This window comes from Aphelocoma coerulescens, chromosome 5 (assembly GCF_041296385.1).
Source record: "Aphelocoma coerulescens isolate FSJ_1873_10779 chromosome 5, UR_Acoe_1.0, whole genome shotgun sequence".
NCBI lineage: Eukaryota > Metazoa > Chordata > Aves > Passeriformes > Corvidae > Aphelocoma > Aphelocoma coerulescens.
The window spans coordinates 62,101,122-62,122,272 of record NC_091019.1 but is presented as its reverse complement, the minus strand read 5'-3'; the positions used below and the strand labels follow the sequence as shown (position 1 = coordinate 62,122,272).

At 46.4% G+C, this 21,151-nt stretch overlaps 1 protein-coding gene across 1 annotated transcript in view; it reads left to right on the top strand.

The window, feature by feature from the left end:
* The first annotated feature begins 357 nt into the window (after positions 1-357).
* Positions 358-21,151, top strand: part of PRKCH (protein kinase C eta) — a 121,057-nt gene continuing 100,263 nt past the window's right edge. Inside the window, exon 1 of the mRNA XM_069018503.1 lies at positions 358-880. Within this exon, the coding sequence (XP_068874604.1) occupies positions 521-880 (360 nt within the window). The 5' untranslated portion in view covers positions 358-520. The remainder of the gene's footprint in view (positions 881-21,151) is intronic.

Here is a 21,151-nt window from a genome sequence, read left to right as displayed (position 1 = left end):
GCAGGTCCGAGCGGCGGGTGCAGCCCCAGAACCGCTGAACAGGGGCTTGGAGCCCCTCCGGGGTGTCTCGGAGCTCGCCCCGGCGCTGTGTCCCCGCCGCGCTTCCCGGGGCCGGGCGGCGGTCTCTCCTCGCCCCACGCCGGGGGCTCGGGGCCGCGCCTCGGCTGCAGCGGGACGGCCAGAGCCGAGCGCTCGCCCGCCCATCCCCGCCCTCGCGGCGCGGGTTCGCGGCTCCTCCCCGCCCGCGCCCCACGCCCAGGTGTCCCCGAGCCGAAGCGCGCCGCTCCCCGCGGCAGCAGCAGCCCGGCCCGGGCGGCGGAGCGGCGGCGGCGGGGGGCGGGCGGGGCGCGGCGGTTCCGGAGCCCCGGCAGAGCCCGGGGGCGGGCGCGGTGCCGCCGCCCGGCCCCCTGAGGAGGCGCGGCGGGGCTGCGCCGGCCCGGCAGGAGAGGCTGGGTGCCTCTCCCGGCGGGAGCGGGTTCTGGCTCTCCTCCCGGCTCCCCGGCGCCCGGGGGGCGCGGCCATGTCCGGAGCCATGAAGTTCAGCGGGTACCTGAAGGTGCGGATCGGGGAGGCGGTGGGGCTGCAGCCCACCCGCTGGTCCCTCCGGCACTCGCTCTTCCGCAAGGGCTACCAGCTCCTGGATCCCTATGTCACCGTCAGCGTGGACCAGGTGCGCGTGGGGCAGACCAGCACCAAGCAGAAGACCAACAAACCCACTTACAACGAGGAGTTCTCGGCCACGGTCACCGACGGCCATCAGATCGAGCTCTCCGTCTTCCACGACACCCCCATCGGCTACGATGACTTCGTGGCCAACTGCACCTTGCACTTCCAAGATCTGCTGCGCTCCGCCGCCCCCAGCGACACCTTCGAGGGCTGGGTGAGTACCCGTCCGGAGGAGAAGCCGGAGCAGAGCTCCTCTGGGAATGAATGAAGGGCTCTCGTGGAGCCGGGGCTTGTCCTTGCATGCCTGTGCCGCAGACACGCAGCCCGGTGTGTGTCTGCAGGTACACAGGTGTGTTCTTTCACGCATCTCTTTGTGCCCCTCTGCCTCACATTTGCTCACGCTGCTGTTCCTTAGGGACCCTAAGGACAGAAAGTCTCAGCTGTGGTAGCTTGAGGGTGAAGACGCTGTAGTGGAGGTCTGTGAAGTCTCTCTCTTCCTCTTTGTAGACGAGTAGAGAGAAGACCTGTAATACATAACTTGCAAACTACACCAGCAAATTCACACAAAGGTGCCCCTTTTTCTCCTGCTCAGCACACAGAGGTGCACTTGGAGACTTGGTTACCTGGGTTGGATGTGTTTCTGCTCAGCTCTACACATGCTTGCACAATAGTTTGATGTGTGCATGAGGATTTCTTTGACTTCTTAGCTGAATGACAGGACTAGTCTTGTATCTGTTACATATGCCACTGCTCTGGGTCGATGCAGTTTCACTCTGAACTAATTCTAGGTTATTTCCAGGTAAATGTCACTTGTATGCAGCCCAGAAAACCTCATTTATGGCGTAGTCCCAATGGTGAGGGAAACAGTACAGGCTCTAAAGTTGTGCCTTTGCTTCCAGTCTTGTAAAGGAGGAGCGGATGATTGCTTTGATCCAGACAGTAGTTTGCTGTTAAGAGGTTAATAAAAAAAGGCACTTATTCTGAGGAGAGAACGTGCAGAACAGTTGAGAACGTTCAAGGCTGTGATGGGTATAAAGTTTTTGAGGCCAAGAAGTTCAGGATATGTGGTCGGATAACCACCACAATAAAACCAGACGTTGAGGAAGGAGAGCTGACAGTGTAGAGAACAGATAGACATCTTGATCCTATCATGGGGGAGAATGCTGGGGCTTTCTGCTCTCAGGCAGTGTCTGTGGCTGAGGTGTGATGCTACACCTTTGGGGTGATTACAGAGAATGATTAATAAATGTATATTGGGGCAATTTTACTGAGGTACCTTATGGATAGGCGTGAGGGTCATGCAGTGAAGGTGTTCTCTCTCAGACAGTCCCTGATGTGATTTTCGTGTCAGACAGAAGGGTCCAAGCCAGTCTCCAAAGCCTTGGCTGAGGTGTTGCTCCTGACAGCCCGGCCAGAGCTGAGGTCATGGGGTTTTCCTGGTAGATGCATGCCCAGCTTCCCAGGCTACCTATCCCCCTGGAAAGAATCTGCTCCTGGGATTTGTGCTAAACCAGTTTAGAATACAGAACAGACCCCTACGGGCAAGGCAAAGGAGTGAGCTCGGGATAGAGCGCTGTGGTTTTTTTGAGGGTTTTCCTGATGTTTGAATTGCTGGGGATGTTTGCTTTTGAGAGAGGCCCTATCCTCTTGGGAGGCTGGAGTTGTGGTCACACTGGAGCTGGCTACATGTGGGATGGGACTGCTCTCCTGCAAAGGTGGTGGCCTTATTTACATGACTAAAATACCTGTCATAATACTGCTGCTGGTGTGGATGCATGTACATTTCTTTCATTTAGTCCATCCTGCAGTGCTGATTTTTAGAGCAGATGCAGTCTGTGGCCTGAAATACTCATCTGGTCTTTGGTGAGGAAGAAGTTTCTAATCCTTGCAGGATAGACATGTGTTTTATGAACTCCTGTACCTGTGGGCTGATGGGTGCAGTGGGGTGGGAAATCACTGAATTCTTTTAACTAGACTGACATAAACTGATGTTGTATCTGGGCATGTAGACAGAGGCTAAGAGCTGCTGCTCTCCCTTGAAATTAATGTCTAAAATTTATAGCTGGGGTGGATTTAGTGGGGAATGAGCAAATGTTTGTCTTCTCTTGCCTTTCTCTCTCCCCTCCCTTCTGATTTGCTTTGTTAGCATCTCGCATAGCGTGCAGCCTGGATCACATGATGACGGGGAACAGCATCTTGCCCTGATAATTTAATATGTCTTGATAAATCCAGCAAGGCTGTCACGGGAGTCTGTGTAATCAGAAGGATAGGGAATGCTGGTTTGTACTAACCCAAGGTCCATGAACTGCTGGCACAATGCAAAACAGCACAGGGACATGTATATGATTTGTAACACCTCCACTCTGAAATCCTTCTTTTCTCTCCTTTTTCCATCCCCAAAACAAAAGCACAGATAGGCAAGTAAGGACTGAATCGAGTAAGAGGAAAACTGCTGAATCTTCCTAAGTTTAATCTGTCTTACGCTTACTTGGTTGTGCAGAGTTTTTCGTTTTGATTTGAAATAGAACTTTTATGTTCGCTTTTCAGAGACAGGGAAAACAGTATTTTGGTAAACTCCAAATGAATGATAACAGGCAAACACAGCAGGGCAGTTGGCTGCCTCAGGAATTACCTGTCACAGTCTTGGTGTCAGCTCTCAGGCTCATGCTGCTCTGTTTATAAACATGGATTTTCTCCCGCTGACAAAAAAAAAAAAAAAAGTGATTAGTTGTAACATTGGTCAGCACCTCTTGTGAGAACTGTAGGAAGTTTCAGCGAGAGGCAAGGAGGAGCAGTTGGTGTGTAAGAGTTGGTGCTTCCCAGATGACTTGCAGGTACCTCACTGCAATTATGACCCTGAACACTTAGGCAGATGAGTAAGTGTATGGACATGAGCTGTCTCATCAGTAATGCTTATACACCTGAGTCATCCCACTGGGTGCTGGGACAGAGTTCTCTGTTCATGGTTTGCTTTAAAATTCGTGTTTCAGAGACTTCAAAACTGACCCTTTTCCTTCTAACCATTTTGGTTGTTTTCTGAAGTCTTTCTAGTAACGACATTAGCATGGTCTGGATATCATCTAATTTGCGTATAAGTTGTTAAACACATTTGACTAATTTTCCACGGATCACATTTCTAAGAGCTTATTAACTTGAAGATCCTTCTTGCTGTTTCCCCTTCCTTATATTTACTTGTCAGGTTTCAGCACAGGAGTTTTCATTAACATTGTCAATTAAATGCCATTTTGCCTTCAGCATTCTTTAATGTGGTCAAAGCTGAGAGCGATCTCTCCAGTGCCATGTCCTGTCTCTGGTAGGCATTTGCCTGTGTGGGTGTGAGATTGTGCAAGCCTGAATTGTTTTACACAGGTGTGCATGACCAGGTGCAGGGCAGGAGGGAACTGAGCTGGCTGCTCTCTGAAGCTGTTTGCTGTGATTTACATCAGGGCTGAAACTTGCCTCTTAAAAGCATTTAATTCTGCACTAGCCTGTGCTAGGATCTTTTTACTTGGCATATGCACCTTTAAAAGGTATTATCGCCTGTCTGTCTCTGAGTGCAGTACAGAAAGCTGTCTTGTATCAGTGAAACAAATGGAGTGCTCAGTGTAGCTGAAATGGGAGATGTTTACAATACAGAGGATTATTCCTATGAGTTTTATGTAGTAGCTGAAGTAATTTTTAACCTTGGGGAAACACTCTTTACAGATACTGAATGGCATTGTTACAAGGGAATTATTTAACCACGGTTGTAAAAATTGTTAGTCCCTGGGTGGAGATGCCATAATTTCTAAGACTTTAACAAGGAGTAGAAATTTAAACTTTGATCTTGAATAGCAAATCATCAGAGTACACTGAAGGAAATCACATAACAGATGGGCTATAAGATTAATGAGCTGGTTGCAACTTCCTGATGAGTTTGTTACCATTTGCTTGTGTGCAGGAAGAGATTAAGACAAATAATTCTTGTGCGTTCCTTCACTTCGGCTCTTTTGCCTGTATCCTTCCCTATGATTTTTTTCTTTCTTGAGGCAGAAATAATTGTATTTTAACCATGCTTATATACAACTGTATATGTTGAATGTTAAGTTGAAGATTTAAAAGATAAGTCTATTTCTCTCCAGAGCATCGTGACTGTGGCAGAGCGCCAGGGTGCTGCAGGTCAAGTATGATATGGTTGCTGCTTCTTTTGACTCCTGCTTGGCTGCAAGTTCTCCAGGTGGGCAAAAGTTGCTTCAGGAAGCCAAAATACTTTATAGCTCTTGACAGAGGATTTTATGATGCAGTATTTTGTGTCTGCCCAACTGTAGAGATGGATTGCAGCTTGCAGAGCTGAAATAAGTGGTGTCTTCTTCCACAGGGCAGGAGCAGGCTGAGATAAAGAGCAAGAGTTATCTGTACATTTGACTTCTGTTTCCATGCACATGACAGTGGTGTACGTAGTGCAGATCTCTGATCTGCGTGAAGGTCACACTGCATGTTGGTTAGACTTGTGTAAAATGAGTTCTTTCCCTAACTTTTTGGAAGCTTTGTTTCAGTGATTGTTATTACTGATACGCAGTTATTATGTTGAATAGGACTTGCAGAGAGAAACACCCACTGCAGAAGGTAAGATGGGTTTGAAAGCTACTGGGATTTCAGCTTTTCTTTCTTTCCTTTAGTTGTCCTTTGGCCCTACGAACAGACCCCTCAAAATGCCAACAGAGTCCGATGCACCACGGCTGCCTGAGAGTGCCCTGCGGCCTAAAGCAAAGGCTGTAATAACTAAGGGAAAAATTGTTGCTATTTGTCAGGTGTTTAATAGTCTGTGGGGGTGTGATGCTAAAAACAGTTGTTCTCTTGAGGCAGATGAGAAGCTGACTGTCACGAAGAGCTGCGCACACACTGCCCTGTTCCAGCATCAGAAGTGGAGCTAAGCTGTTTCTTGCTCCTCCCCAATAAATTGCCTGTCTGGCAACTGTCAGAATCCTTGGAGAACATGGGCACTTTGCTTGAGAGTGTGTTTGGCTGGGAAGATTTGACCAAAGTATGAGAAGAGCCAGTTTCCAGTGATTGGGGTCAGTAGGGGTGCGTGGGACTGAGTTCATGTCCTGGCTTTGAACTGAGTGCAGCAAGATGTGGGTTTGGCTCTCAAGGTTTTCTGGAGTTGTAATGGGGCAGCTATGTGGGCAGTGAAGTGACAGTGTTCCCGTCCTCTCAAAGACATTGTCACTGCATTCACTTGGGGCTGGGGCTGAGGAAGAGAGTTCTGTGCATCTGTGCATTCATCTGTCTTTATCTCTTCCTGCACAGGAGCAAATGGTAACAAACTTAACAGGGGCAGAGCCAGAGTTCTGGGAGTGCAGGATGAGGCAGGACAGAGTGCAGGCAATCAGGTGCTGCAGTGACCTTGCCACCAAGTGCAGTGTCAATCACCTCAAGGTGACTGGAATGATGTACTGGAGTACTGCATCCATGCCTGGGGCCCTCAATAAAAGAAGAACATGGACTTCTTGGAGGGAGTCCAGAAGAGGCCATGAAGATGCTCAAAGGGCTGGAGCACCTCTGCTATGAGGACAGGCTGAGAGAGTTGGGGTTTTTCAGCTTGGAGAAGAGAAGGCCAAAGGGAGGCCTCATAGCACCTTACAGTACCTAAAGGGCTAAACTAGACCTGGAGAAGGATTTTTGACAAAGAGACAGCAAAAGGGTAATGGCTTTTAACTGACAGAGGAGAGATTTAGATTGGATATAAGGAGGAAGTTTTTTACAGTGAGGGTGGCACAGGTTACCCACAGAAGCTGTGGATGCCCCATCCTGGGCAGTGTTCAAGACCAGGTTGGACTGGGCTTGGAGCAGCCTGGTCTGGTGGAAGATGTCCCTATGCATGGCATGGGATGTGGAATGAGGTGGTCTTTAAGGTCCCTTCTAACGCAGACTATTCTGTGATTCTGTCAAGCCCTTGTTGATGTGGTTGGCTGGAGTGAGGGGCTGACTTTGATGCTAGGGGTACCTTTACATTCCTGCTGATGGTGTTGCTGCTGGATCAGTTGAAAGCCTTGGTTGGAGGGAGAAGAGGCAGCCAAGGGCTGATGCCCACGTTGCTTTTGGCAGCGTTGGTCATGTTAGAAGCCCATGAGAGGGTGTTTGCAGACCTGAACCTGCAGCCTTGGGGTTGCTCTTTGCAGAGAGGCTGTGAGGAGAACGGGGCAGCAGGGTGACTGCAGCACAAGTGAGCCCAGCAGCCCAGGAAGCTCTGTCCCCAGCTCTGCGTCCCGCAGGCCTTGACTCACCCTTTTGGTGGTTTATATTTAGCTTTTTGCACAGGTCTTTCAGTAAAGCACATTTCACCCAGGCTGTCAGAGGCTTTCTGTTTGGAGTATTTTCTGAGTAATGATTTGGTTTCTGGCCATTTTGAGCTTATAGGCAATAAACTCTGCAGAATGGATCATCAAGAGGGCCATTTAAGCTATTGAAATGCTATTAGAAAGTCTACTGATTTACAGGGTAATTCAATATGAAAAACATATCCCTTACTGAAGTGAATAAGACTCCCACCCTTTCTTCACAAACTATCAAAGCTCCTTTCATGGTTTAGGCTTTAGCTATTGTGCTTTGTTAATACAATCAGGAAACTGGGGACCTTTTGTGTAACCATGGAGAAAAAGATGAGCAGAAGACTTACCACATGAAATTAGTTACTGGCAGCTTTTATAAGGGTTCTGGATCAGCCATCGCACTTTCTTGCCTCCCAAATGTCTAAATTTCATCCTATTTAGGTATGCAGTTAAGACATGTCAGACCATGCTGCAAGTTTAATTTCCTCTGGAGACGATGAGCAGTCTTTGCTCTGGTTGCTTGCTCCACCCCTGTGCTGTTTGTGGGGCCATGCAGTGACCCAGGCTGGAGTCCTGGCTAACTAACCTGGCGCCGTGTCCTGGTGGAGATCACTGTGTGGTTGTTCTTCTCCCAAGCCATGCCCTTGTGCTGGTACAAGATCCCTGGCTGGTTGAGAGGGAAAGACCTGCTTTATAATAATGATATCAAAGATAAGAACTGTGTATCTAAAACAAAGCGCATCCTGAAGCGTCCAATTAACATTGCTAAGCCACTTAGGGTAAGCCAGACAAACAACTGTATTTCTGCAGTGCCAATGATACTGTTTTATGCTTTGATATCATGAGATGTTCTCATCACTTAGGGAGGTCAATTGCTGAGGAAACTGTCCTGCTATAATTTAAAGCCAGCACCACGAGCAGATGTAAGCCAGCTTTTGTCGCGTTAGTGCGATGCCGTGTGGGAACAAGCATCCCTCAGCAACTCCCATGCTCTTGATATTCAGCGTCTGTCCTGGGCCCAAGGTGATGGAAAAAATTGCTTTTTCACTGCCCCTGCAAGACCTTTTGTGCCCTTGTTGTGCTAGACCAGAGGCATCTAATCGATGTCCAGATCTATCCCGCAGGCTGCCAGAGCAGTCTGACCGGCTGATGGCCTCGCTCCCTGCGCTACTCTGTCCTGGGGCTCCTCCAGTGTGGGGCAGGTTGCAGGCAGAAAAGTCATTCTGGCAACTGACAGGGGTTTTTTTTGGCTTTTGACTTCCTTGTGAGACCCACTGCATCTCCAGAAAGCCTCATACTCTAGCCCACCAGTGATCTGTGTCCTGATGGAGAGATGCAGCCCTCAAGGCAGAGACAGGATGCCTGTGTGCTGTCTGACAGATGGGTGTCACGCTCCGGGCTGTCTCCTCTGAGTGCCACATTGCAGAGCAATGAAGCCCAGCCTGGGGAAGATGGCAATCCTGGGCTGCAAAGCCACAGGGTGTTAGGGATGTCAGGTCTAGGATGAGATTTTCACTTGTCTGATGAACCTCCGTGGCTCTGGATGGGAATTTTTGTGCTCCATCATGTGATGGTGGACCTGCCCTTCAGGTCAGCACAGCTCACACTGCACTAAAACCCAGCTGCTGTGGTTGTGCTTACCCAGGAGCTTTGCCAGGACAGAAAAATGTTGGCAGGGGAGGAAGGAGGGAAGGAAGTATGAATCTGTTAGATGACATTACATAAGGACTTTTTCTTGGTGTTCACCTGCCTAGTTTCATAAGTATTGAGTTTCATGAGTGTATTTGTATGGTTGTATTTGTATCAGTGATACAGTGGCAGCTCTCCAGACTCCTTCCAGGAGGGATCTTTCTGTGGAACAGGCAGGAGATGAAGTATTGGTGCAGAAACATGAGTTGGGCAGCTTTGGTATCTTGAGAATGGTATTTGGGACTTAGTGGAATTTCTTTTTTTTTTTTTAACTTTTTACTCCAATACAGATATTTCTATCAAAAGGAGGAAAATACATCCATGCAAGGCACATTTCTAAATGTGTGATTTGCTGTATGAATATTGCATGCTTGCTGTATGTTTAAAAAAACCAGCAAAATCATTTGCAGTGCGAAATCACCTAACGGCTCAGTAGAGCCCAGTAATCTCTCAGAATGAGGGGACTGAGGGACAGGATGTGAGAAACAGGCTGTGTGTCTGCTGTCCCAGGACTTCACATCTAATAGTAGGAATCACAGTGACAGATTGTCTGATGATGTGCATCCAAGGGCTGAGGAGAGGTTTTAGGTGGTAGCTCCATATCTGACATGGAGGTGTTTTTCTTGCCTTTCTCTCATATATTGTATGTCAGCCATTCTTGGAGACAGGGTTTTGACTTGTCAACTGGTCTCATTTGGTGTGAAAAAGCAGCTCACACCTCTGTAGAGCACCTCTGGGTTCTAGCCCTCTCTCGCTCTTTGGCCTGCTCTGTGGTTTCTGTTTTGCCTTTGCTTGTTTCTTTTTTCTTTAATTCCTTGTCATTAGTCTGCATTTTAGCATAGCATGGTCTTTTGCATTTTTTCTCATGAGTGCATTTAATTTTACTCTGTCATGTAAGCAAGACATCCCATGTAAATTAAAGTCTTCATGCACATGTCCACTTGCCTCATTTAGTATCTTAAACCTTCTATGATACCAAAGTGGTCTTAGTTTGGGAATCCTTTTGTCATTTTTGGATAGAAAAATCTTTGCCATCATTCACAGTTTCGTAGATGCTGTAGTAGGTTCAAGCAGGACCAGTTGTAGTGGTGCTGAGTGCTGTGGATGTGAGTCAGAGAGAGAAGTGCACTGTCAGAGGGATCATTTAGGATTGTGGCAGTTCTCAGGAGCTGGCTGGCTCCACAGTCAGGATAGGAAAGGGGATGACAGTTTCACTATGACAATAAAAGTCAGCATGGGATGTCTGTGCTCCAAAGTGCTTTTATCTGACAAAATAGTTGGCAAATCAGTGCTGTCTCTGATAGCGTTGGAGCAGGCTTGTCCACGTGTGGGTTAGTTCCTAGAGGAATTCTCTCCACCTAGACTGCTCAGTGTGCTCATCCCATACTAAATGTATTCAGTTCTGGGCTTTGCTCCTTCAGAATAACAAAGGTTGTCTAAATCAGGAATGACTAATGAAAGACTAGCTTATCCTGTTCGAATTCCTCCTTTGTCCTGCATTTATTTTCTTGGTAAACAAGGACATATAGCTTGTTGGCCTCTTCCCCCGGACTGAAGGGCAGAGGAAAAATAGAATTCCAAGTAGTGAAATTTGGGATTGATTTAGTGCATGTTTTGTTCTATCCCATATCCTTCAATTCTTTTAAATTTTACATGCTTTAAATGTTATCCTCCCCTCACGTGTAAGCTGGCACACACATGGAGCTCTCCATACCTCACTTCTTTCTGGCATCAATTTTTGATAACATCAGTGGGAAAGTTGCCTTCTTCCTTTTTCACTTATTTTTAAAAAGTTTGCCTGTGTGTTCTGTGAGATTCCTGGAGAACAGGAGCCTGGTGCTTGCGTCTGCTGTTGCTTGTCAGGTTTATGTCAGTGGATTCCCCATGGCTTTGATGGAGTTACACTGCCAGCTTTGCACTGGCTAATTGGGACAAGAACTGGACACGTTTCCTTCCTCCTCCTTGCATGCAACCAGAGTTGATAATGATGGCTGGGTTGTACATTATTTATGGGGCACAGCGAGTGCCCATGGTGCTCTGAGAAAGGAAGGAATTGGCTTCCGTCAATGAGTTTATTATCTGGGTTATTCACAGACTGAGGCATCTCACATTAATATATTCAATGAAAATTTATTCTCTAAGGCAGTTTGCTCCTGAGCCTGGAAGAAAATACAGCCATGTGAGGAAAGTGCTCCCGTGTGGTCCAAACCCATGGTGGGATTTCTTGTCAGAGCTACTCATTGGAACACACTGTTAATCCAAAAGCTACGGTGGTGTTGAGTGTGTAGGGTGAGCCTCCATCTCCTAACAGGGCTTGGTGGGAGTATTGCTACTGATAATCAGTTTTCAGCACGGTGCCCCACGCTTACTGCTTCATTATCTGCTTACTCAGTAGCAGTAAAAAGTCCAGCTTTGGGTACTTCCCAAGTACAAGACTGGCTTGTGAGAGAGGGTGATTTACTGGAGACTGTTGAAAATGACCCTGCGATCAGTTTCCTTTTTTAGAAGTTTCTGTCCCTTGTTTCTGCAAGGGACTCGTGATGTGGCAGCTAAGAAGAAATGCTGGTTTATTTAGTCTTCTTGAACGTAATGGGACATACCTGTGGTCATTTAGTAGCTACTCTACAAGCAACTAAGCTGTTCTCACCTTAGGGTGGAGCAGAACTGGGTGGAAACCCAGCAGTGCTAGGATAAGCCATCTTCCTCTCAAAAATTAGCCCCTGTTACAATAATCATATCAATGCCTAATGATAGGAACTAATTTTGACCATGCTTTCAAATAATTAGCTTTAGTAACATCTAGCCTGTCATGTCAATAAAGATGATATTTTTCCCTGTTTCCTTGGTTGTAGAAAGGGACATGTTTTGCTTTCTTCTTGCTGAATGGTTTATCAAAACCTACATCATCAAATTCGTTTTGCTCATGTCCAAGAAAGGAGCAAGGTCTAGAGCTGTGATAGTCAGCCCAGGAAGTGGGGCTTTATTTTTTCCCTTTGAGGGACAAAGAGGGTATGATGTAGACAAAATAAATGGTACAGGAATAGATAAAAGTTTCTTTGGTGCATTCCCACAGGTTGAGGCTGAGATCTCCAGCTCTACCTGAAGGACAGTGGAACCCCCCCATATTTACTGTAGAGGAGCTGTCTCTGCAGGCCAAGACTCCCTATATCCACATCCTTAGGGCTTGTCATCCTCTTGGAGTGACAGTGCTGAAACAAAGAGCAGACTCCTGGATTCTGGAGGCTCAGGAATAAATCATCAAAAATTCGGGCTATGCTGCACATCCTCAGAGAATGATTTTCAGCCCCTTGTAGACAAAATAGGTTCGTGTGCTAGTATGAACCTTTCCATCTGGGCTAATGTAATACTTGCAAAGTCACCCAGTCTAGGAAAGAGTTTTCTGTTTAAACATGGTGGAGCACTTTTTCAGCAGGCCTGTGACTTGTGGGCTCTGGCAGTTGGCACGGGGCAGATCTAGGAGGGCACCCAGCAGGTTTTTGCCCTCCTCTGCCCCATGGGCAGTCGCTGTGCAGCAGGAGAGGGGGAGAGCTTCCTGCTTGCGTCTCTGCTTCTTGCCTACCCCATTTCACAGCTGAGCTTGCTGAAGAAACCATCAGTCAAACACCAGACGAGTCCGTGTGGGGGGCTGTTAGCTGTGGTTTTGGAGTCGTGTGAAAGCAGCCGTCCATTGTGCTGCCTTTGCAGAGGAGTGGTGGCGGCCGGAAGAAGAGGCGGGGGTGGAATTTTGGGGCAGCTGGGGCTCTTAATCTGCTTTTGGTCAAAGCTTGATGCCAGGATGGTTTTTCTTTGTATTTTGGTTAATGATTTATCAGTTCACAGAATCACAGAACGGTTTGGGTTGGAAGGGACCTTAAAGCTCATCAAAGTTCCACCCCCTGCCATGGGCAGGGACACCTTCCACCACACCAGGTTGCTCAAAACCCCATCCAGTCTGGCCTTGGACACTTCCAGGGATGGGACAGCCACAGTTTCTCTTGGCAACCTGTGCCAGGGCCTCACACCCTCACAGGGAAGAATTTCTTCCTAATCTCTAATATGCACCCTCCTTCATCTTAAACCATCATCAACCCTGTGCTTTCCCATCAGTTTCCGATGGCCACTGTTGGACACGTACCAAGCCCCCTCTGAGGTTACCTGTGCTCCACTGGAGGGGTTTTGGGAGCCGTGGCTGCTCCCCTCTCTCTCGGGTGAGAGTTGCTGTGTGTGGCTGCATATCTGCAGGAGAGCAGGATGTTCATGCTGTGGTGTAGAGCTGCCTGGGAACGCCTGTGTGCTGTGGCACAGGCAGGACACGACACACACTCATTTCGGGTCTCGCTTGGCGCTGTGTGGAGCAGGGAGGAACCCTTTTGGCTGGTTATGTTCTTTCTGATTAGCACTATCTTGGTTAAAGTTCTTAGAATTGAAAGCTTCAGAATTTTGAGAAGAACCTGAGAACTGAGAGTTGAAGCCGTATCTAAAATCATCACGTGGTTCATTTTAAAATTGTACGGTTCTGATTTTGTCAAGAGTAATACTGCAGGATCTGAGTGTATTTCTTCAAAGAGGAGCAAAGATCATTCAAGTTGTCACATGTTTTGGCATACTTGGATGTGATCTCGGAAGGTTTCTGGTGTGCCCTTGCAGGTTTGTCATTTCCCTTTGTCATGGAGAAAGCTGTGTCTGTGATTAATACGAGGTCACTGGTGTTATTTCTATATATAAATAAGCTTAGTGCAAAGAGACTTGCCTCAGCAATGCATATGCAGTACTCATTGTTTTTAAGCAATGCACTTCTTATTTTAGTAACATTTTTGAAGCGCCTGTTCCTGTTTTCAACATGAGCATTAGGTGAGAAAAGAGTAACTGAGCTTGCTGGTTTTAAACAGCCCTTGGTGTCCCCGTGCTTGGCTTCTGAAAGATTGCTCTGAAAACATCTTTGTGACCTCAAAAAAGCTCATCAACATTTTCTCAGTTTTGTGGTTCCTTTCTAGGTTGGCTAAACTGTCTCTTCATGTTAATAATCCTGGTCATAGGAAATTTCATTTGCAGAAAAATTTGCAGATCTCTCATCTCTGTAAGTGTTCAAGGCCAGGTTGGATGGGTCTTGGAGCAACCTGGTCTAGGTAAAGTATCCCTGTGTGTGGCAGGAGGGTAGGAATGAGATGGTCTTTAAGGTCCCTTCCAACCCAAACCATTCTATGATTCTATGAAATTTGGATTTGTTGCTTTTGGGTTTTTTGTAATTACTTCAGCTGCACAAAAATGTTTTGTTTAAGTGCCTGATAATGTTTTTCGCTGTTAACAGTAAGAAAAGGAATTTTTTTTTTCTTTTGGCTGTATATATTTTAGCCAGTAAATGGGTAGTTGCAAAATTCTGTACACCTATAGCATTTCTTCTTAGTCCATCTCTGACAATATTAAGCAAGTGTTTCCACAGGAACAGTGCTCTTTACAATAGACAGTGTCGTGGCTTGCTTCAAAGCCACAGCCAGAACATGTAGGTGTTTGAAGAGTACCAGATCTTTCCATCTCTTGCTGTGAATTTTCCAGTGGGTCAGTACTTGTTCAGACTGTCTATCTCAGTATCTGAAACCACCCCCCTGTTTCATGTTGCTCTGTGTGGTAATGCCCTTGAAGCCTTTCAAACTCTGCTGGGCTGCAAGAGGAGTTTTTTAGAATCATGGAAAGTCACAATTCGTGGTGCAGCCAAGATCCAGTCAGCAGCTCCAGGTCAGGATCAATTACTCAAGGCCAGGCTGGACAGGGCTCTGATCAACCCATTCTAGTGGAAGGTGTCCCTGCCCATGGCAAGGGGTTGGAACTGGATGATCTTTAATGCCCTTTCCAAACAAAACTGTTTTACGATTTATTTTATGGTTCCATCAAACGCCTTGCTACGGTAATCCTATCTCGGGCTCTTTCAGTATAATGTATGTTAGGAGTTGAACAGTGTTAGGTGTTTTATTATCTTTCTTAGGGAACTGTGTTTGTAATATTTCCCTTCACTGAATGTGGATCAGTCATTAGAGGGACTGGATCTCTTTCATTTGCTTCCCCCCAGGGTGCTTGCTGAGAGGACAGGAGCTGGGTGGCTTCTTGGCTTTATATTACAAGGCTTGGTAAATCTTAAAGAAGGAAAGTGATTTGATTTTATTTTCAGAGGAGATAAACGCTGTCCAAGGGATTTCTGTCCTCAGCTGGTGAGAATTAAGGTATAAGACTAAAATTGATATGACTTTTCCCGGAGTGAATAAAATCTTGCTTTGTGAATTAAGGGAATGTGTCCCCCTTAGCAAGGGCTGTTTGTCAGCAGGAAGAGGAGCATAAGGTCCACATTAGCTGTGCCACCCAGATGGGGATGTGCTTTTCTCCAGGAGGGAATTTATACTTTAAACACATTAGTGTGCTGGAGTTAAAAGCATGTGTGTTTGTATATAAAACACATGCAGCACTCTGGCACAGATAAAATGCCAGGCCTTCCATTCACAAAGAAACTAAACATTTGTCAAGGAGGGAACATGACAGCAGTTGTCCTAAATATGACTGGCTTTGTAAGTGAGCCTGGCCTGCTCTTGGCTTACCTGGGGTTGCCGTGTGCTGGGGCTTGTGGCAATCCTCAGCAAAAGCTTTGTTGGAAGAGAAGAAGGTTTATCTGCAGCTTTGTGGGTGCTGTTGAGTTTTGAATGGGAAATGTGGTCGGCACCAAGTTATGTTTTCGATCGACCTGTGAGCAAAACCACTCCAGCCGTGTTCTGACCTTTTCCTCTACGTTCCCTTTCTGGGTGTCTCCACCCTCTGGTGTTTTTTAATCCAAGGTAAATCTTGGTCACGTTGGTTCCTCATCTTAAACCACACTTTGGAAAGGGAAAAGGAAATACTAAAAAGGGGAAATATGTGACAGCTGCCTGTCAGCTTGCAGTTGTAACAAACCCCAGGAGAGCCTTCTGTCCTTCAGAGGGAGGCAAGTGGCTGGGTCAGCTGAACAGCACATCCCAGTGACACGGCACCTCGTCACCATCCAGTGGCTTGGGAAGGCTGGAGGCCAATGGTGTTCAGCTCCTTCCTGGCTCAGCTTGATTGCTGGAGTCACAGCTGTGACTTTATGGTCACAAGTGGGTAGTGAGATCATCTCTCTCATGAGGTAGATGAGGAAAACTGTAATCACAGACTTGATGGGACTAAAAATTGCTTGGTCTTGGACAGTCTGTCTCTTATTGTAATTCTTGGCCTCAGGATTTCAGGACAATTTTTTTTTCCTAATTATTTTTGGTACTGATATCCAACCCACTGTCCTTCCCCATGAAAAACCTCATCTCTGCACCCTTTTTTCTAACTGCTGTTTCACAGAAGTATTTTGATTGTACTCTTCCTTCATCCTCACCAAAAAAAAACCCAAACAGAAAACCAAACCCATGAACAAAACCCACTTTACAAATAGGATATGATCTAACTTGGCAAAGCAAATGTTGGCAATGGCGTGTCCTTTCTGGGTGTTGTCAGCTGCAACCTACATTCTTTTTGCTGCCTGAAGACTTGATTGTGGCTCTCAGCACTGGACCTCGTGGGATTGGAGCAGAGACATGAGCAGGAACATCTGGACACCAGGAGCAAGCATCATACCTTCAGGAATGCTGGGGGAGTGCATGCCTTGGCACTCCTTTTTTTTTTTTTTCTTTTTTTTTTTTTTTTTTTTGTACCTTTGGAAACATCTCATTGGCTATGCAGCCAGAACAGAAACTGCTACTGCTTTTACAGGGTGTTCTGGGATGTGTGTACCAGGGATGTGGAGCAATCCCATAAGTGGTTGGCAGGGAATGGGAGAGGGAGTATGTGGGGTAAAGTACTTTCAAACCTTTCTTTTCATCTTTCCCTGTGTCCCAAGCAGGTTCTCTCCTGTGAGATGGCACTCATATTCGGTAGTTTGCTTTTCATCCTTTTGGCTCAAATCATTGGGCAGATCATCTTGCAACATGGAGAGGGGATGTGGTGGATTAATACCAGCTGGGTATAAATGTTAGTCCTTAATGGTTTCAGTGCTAAGAAGCTGCCAGGTGAGGAAGCGAGAGGAGGAAGAAGGAAGTCACTGTGATAATTAATTCCAGATCTGGGAAGGATTATCAGAGCAGAGGTGCTTAGGCTTCCCTGTGGTATTACAGCCCATGCCACGATTGAAAGTTTCTGGATTTAATCTCTCCTATTTGTATCCTCACTAAGGATGAGTAATGTGGTTAAGACTTTAAATGGGGATGTGAGCTGTGTTGGGAGCTGTGCTTCCAAAGACTGCCATGCCCCTAAGACATGCCATTAGAAATCTTAGGTTTTGCCAGAAATATTGCTGATATCTTGATCCTGCGCATAAATTAATTCATTGTGATGCTGACAGGGGTGGTGTTGTGTGCCCCTCAATGCACTTAGCTCAAGGCTTTAAAGTCACTGAAAGACTGAGAGTTCTGGTGCTTTGGAGCAGTTGATTCTTCTTGATGTCTGGACTTCTGTGGAGCCAGGCACCTGTTGCTTTTGTGGGTTTTGCAGAGTCCCCTTTGTACTTCTCCAAGCAGTGTGCCTGCCGTGCAGTGGGCTGGGTCTGGTTTTTGAAGACCCCAAGCCCTGTTTTTACCTCTGCTCCTGCCATCCCCATATGTTGCTTTCCTTGTCTATAAAACTGATGGTGTAAGATTTCCTCAGCACCCAGAGGGGCTTTTCTGTCTTTGGCTGGAAAGGTGGAGATGTGTGGGATGTGTTTTGATGTGTTTGGAGTGTACAGTGTCGTGTGCAGCTCCATCACATTGGCTTCGGGAGAGACACAGCAACACCACCGTAGGAATGTGACACCAGGATGGCAGCCTGGGTGACAGCCAGCACTGTGGGCCTTCCTGAAACTTCTGCCATCCACTTTTCAGGGTTCCAGCTGTCCCCAGTGTAGTAAAGATCAATAAAGATCTTTCCAACACTTGGTGTCGAACGGAGGGAAGAAGAAGGAAGGTGCCTGTAGATCAAGCCCTCTGCAGAGCTGTTGGTTTGCATCTGTGCCTCTGTGCTGTGCAACCACATCTTCCTGCCATCAAGCTGCAGGCATTGAGATGCTGATCACATCTCCCTCCAGAATCCTTCTTTCTTAGTTTTACAGTGCTCATTATTAGTGATCAAGCATCATAAATGACTGAACTTTTCCATCAGTTTGCCTTTTGCTGTACCACCAGGACTTAACTTTTAACTGTTGTTAAAAGGATGGTATTTGGCTCTTCGGTATCTGACAGAAGTGGATGAAATAGGAAAAAGTTGTGACCTTTCCCCTTTCTACCTGAGGTGTTGAGAAATTTGATGGATTGTATCTGGAGGACTAATGGGTTTTAATGGTTCATGATCTCATCTGCTGTGGCCTGGTTTTAGAAAGAAGAGAGAGGTATTGAACAAAAATGGAAAAGCAGCAGTACACCAAATGAATTATATGTAGTAGGAAGATATTTTAAAAATAGTGACACACCTAATGGAGACTCAAATGAGAATAATTTCTCAGAAGCTTAGGATTATGCAATAAAACCTATGAATAACAAGAAAATATTTCCTAGCACTGAATAGTGGAGAACAACGCAAGTAAGTGAGTGAGCAAGGTAGTGGGGAGACAGCTGCAGAGGGGGTCTTTGCATAGTGTGGCAGCTGGTTATGGGGTCCCTGTTCCTTGGGTTGGATCCATGAACAGGGTCTTGGGGGCTCTGCCTGACAGTGTACAACCCAATGGATTCCCCCTAAGTTACACCTAAGTGCTGTCCTGCTGTAGCTGTGCAGTGGTGGTCCCTGGGCGACCAACAAGAGTGCCCTGGACACAGAACCTCAGACCATGTGCAGACTGTGCTACTTAATGTAAAGCCATAAATGATTCATAAAGTCGGCCTAGATTTGTTAGGGAGGTTAATTAAAACCGAAGGTGAATGCTGTGCCTTGGAAGACTCCTCAAGACTGAGAGAACTGTTGTTGCTTCTCTGCCCAGTCTTTTTTGTTTCTCCTCTGTATTTCTGCCTGGTGCTTGTTCTGTTCCTCTCTGGGCCAAACCCAGGTATCTGGTGTGCACTGGCTGGTGCATGGGCTACCTGGGCTTGCTTTTTCACTGCTCTTTCCCTCCTGGGGGACACTGCCTCAGTGCTAAGCTCAGCTGTGTCACTGCTTTACTTTGAGAAAGCTCTGCTCAGCTCCTCATTGTGGTGGCCCTTGGAATGTTTCCACGTGGGAAGTGCCACCAACTTGCCTACTTGGCACCAGTCAATGAATTTATTTCTTTATTGCTGCAAACAGAAAAAGTGGCACAATTTCCTGGCTTGTCTGCCAAGTTATTTTGAGTTAATGTAGGAGATAGAAAACATGCTTGTTGATAATATTGGGATCTTGGAGATAGAAGAGGGCAACCCCTGCATTGTGTGCTCAGTGATAGACCTAAAACGTGAGCTGTCAACATCATCCCTTTACAACTCCAGCTCTACAGCTATTCAGAGATTTTTGTTTTGCTGGTAGTAACTGGTTACTGAGATTCATTGGTGTGTTGCTACTGTTCATTGCATGGAAATAGAAGATTTTTGTTGTTTATTTATTGGTCAAAACTCCCAACAGTTTTGAAGTCCTCTCAAGAGCAGAGACCCTTTCCCACTTTCATCCTCTTTTACCTGCAGTTGCACACAGAGGTGTTTGCAGGCAGATTTCCATACATTGGTTATGCAAGACTGTTAGCCTGATAGCAGCTACTGAATGTGAGCATGGGTGTATTTGCTGTAATCAAGTGTTCAGACAGCTGAAAATGAAGCCCTGCATTTGCCATCCTTTAATTTAGTGGTCCTGCATTGATGTCAGTATTTGCCTTTGGGAAATTAAAGTAATCTGTGATTTTCCTTCCCATCCCTTAAAAAAAAAAATTAGCTGTAGGAGGAAGGCAAGAGGAGTTGGAAGGAAAATACAGGGATGGACTGGACATGGTGGTACTTGGCATGGCCTTACAAAGAAATATGGTGAATAATTGAGGTTTAATTGTGCTCAGCAGAGCTAAAGGTTTGCTTGTATGTGCTTGTGGTAGGGAAGGGCAGCATCCGTCCTGCTCACGTGGTTCTGGTTTCACACGGGCTGTGGGAGGGAACTGTGGGGGCAGATGTGGTGTCCTGCCCCTTCTCTCTGCAGGGGCTGCTCAGGGAGGCTCAGAGCAGCCTCTTCTCTCTGCCTGGCATCTCCCCTGGCCACCATGTGCCATCACTGGGGTGGTTCCAGCAGCTTTGCTGTTCGTGGCTCTTTGCGGAGTCATCCTGTGCTTGGCATGTTCTGTGTCCTCAGAAAATGGGTCCTCACTGGTAGGGTCTGGTCATCCTTTGTGTTTTCTTCTCAGTCCATTTTCCAGCTAAGTCATTTCTAGCCCCACACCTGTATGAGGCTGTGGATGGAAACTCTCCTCTGCTGCAGACTCCAGTGTGTGCATGGCATTCGTAGACTCTCCCACGTTCTCCCATTTTGTTTTGAATTTCCCTTAAATTTCTAAAAGAGTGGGTCCTTACTCAGTGATGGTACTGTTGGGATCAGTGCCTTGTCTCAGTGAACGTCAGTACCGTGGGATTTCGAAACAGGCAATTGGATCCCCTCCCCCTGCTGCACAGCTTGGGGAAAAAAAAGGTAAAAAATCCCTCTGGAGAGTTGTTGTTGTTTTTATTTGGAAGTATAAGGAGAACGAAAACATAGTAGTCCCTGAACCAGTCCTGTCTGTGTTTCTCTTTTTTTAACTTTATAACACTATTTTTTTTTCAAGTATACTAAAGAGCATCTGCCTGCAGCCATTAGTTTTAAATCATTCATTGCTTTAGAGGTGAGATTTCTCAAAAGCAATATAAATTGGTGTAACACCATTAGGAGCAGGCTCTGGCTCATGCTTTTGAAAGGGTTTTTTTTTTTTTTTTTAAGATTTGAAACCTCCTTTATTATCTATATTTTATTTGCAGCTCTTAAAGCAAGTTTTCATGTCAGGAATTTTCACAGGATAAATAAATCCTATTCCTACCTGAGCAAATCTCCTGTAGAGGTGGGTAATCTCTTGGATGAAACCAGACTAAAATTGATTAAAGTGTCCAGGATTGGCTAAGAGTCATTAGTTATGCATGCTTGTTCATGGCTGGTGCACAGCTTGTAATTAGGCAGCTTGAACGAAAACAAAAGTAGTATTTTAAGCAGCTGTCCTGAAACAAAAAATTAGAATGACAGTATTACAGTAATAGCTGGAATAACTGGTTATAGGAGTTTTGAGAGGGACTCACTTTCCACCCATGCGTGAGTTTAGCTGCAGAGTGTTAAACTTGTGTTCAGGTGAACTGCGAGGGCTTCAGCACTCGGGGTACATGGACCTGGTGATTGCAGGTGGGATTGGCAGCCTTTTCCCAGTGCTATCCATGTGGGAATTACTGCCCTGAGCACTTGGCAGCCTTTGCAGGAATAAGAAGATACTTGGTACCCTGTTGTGT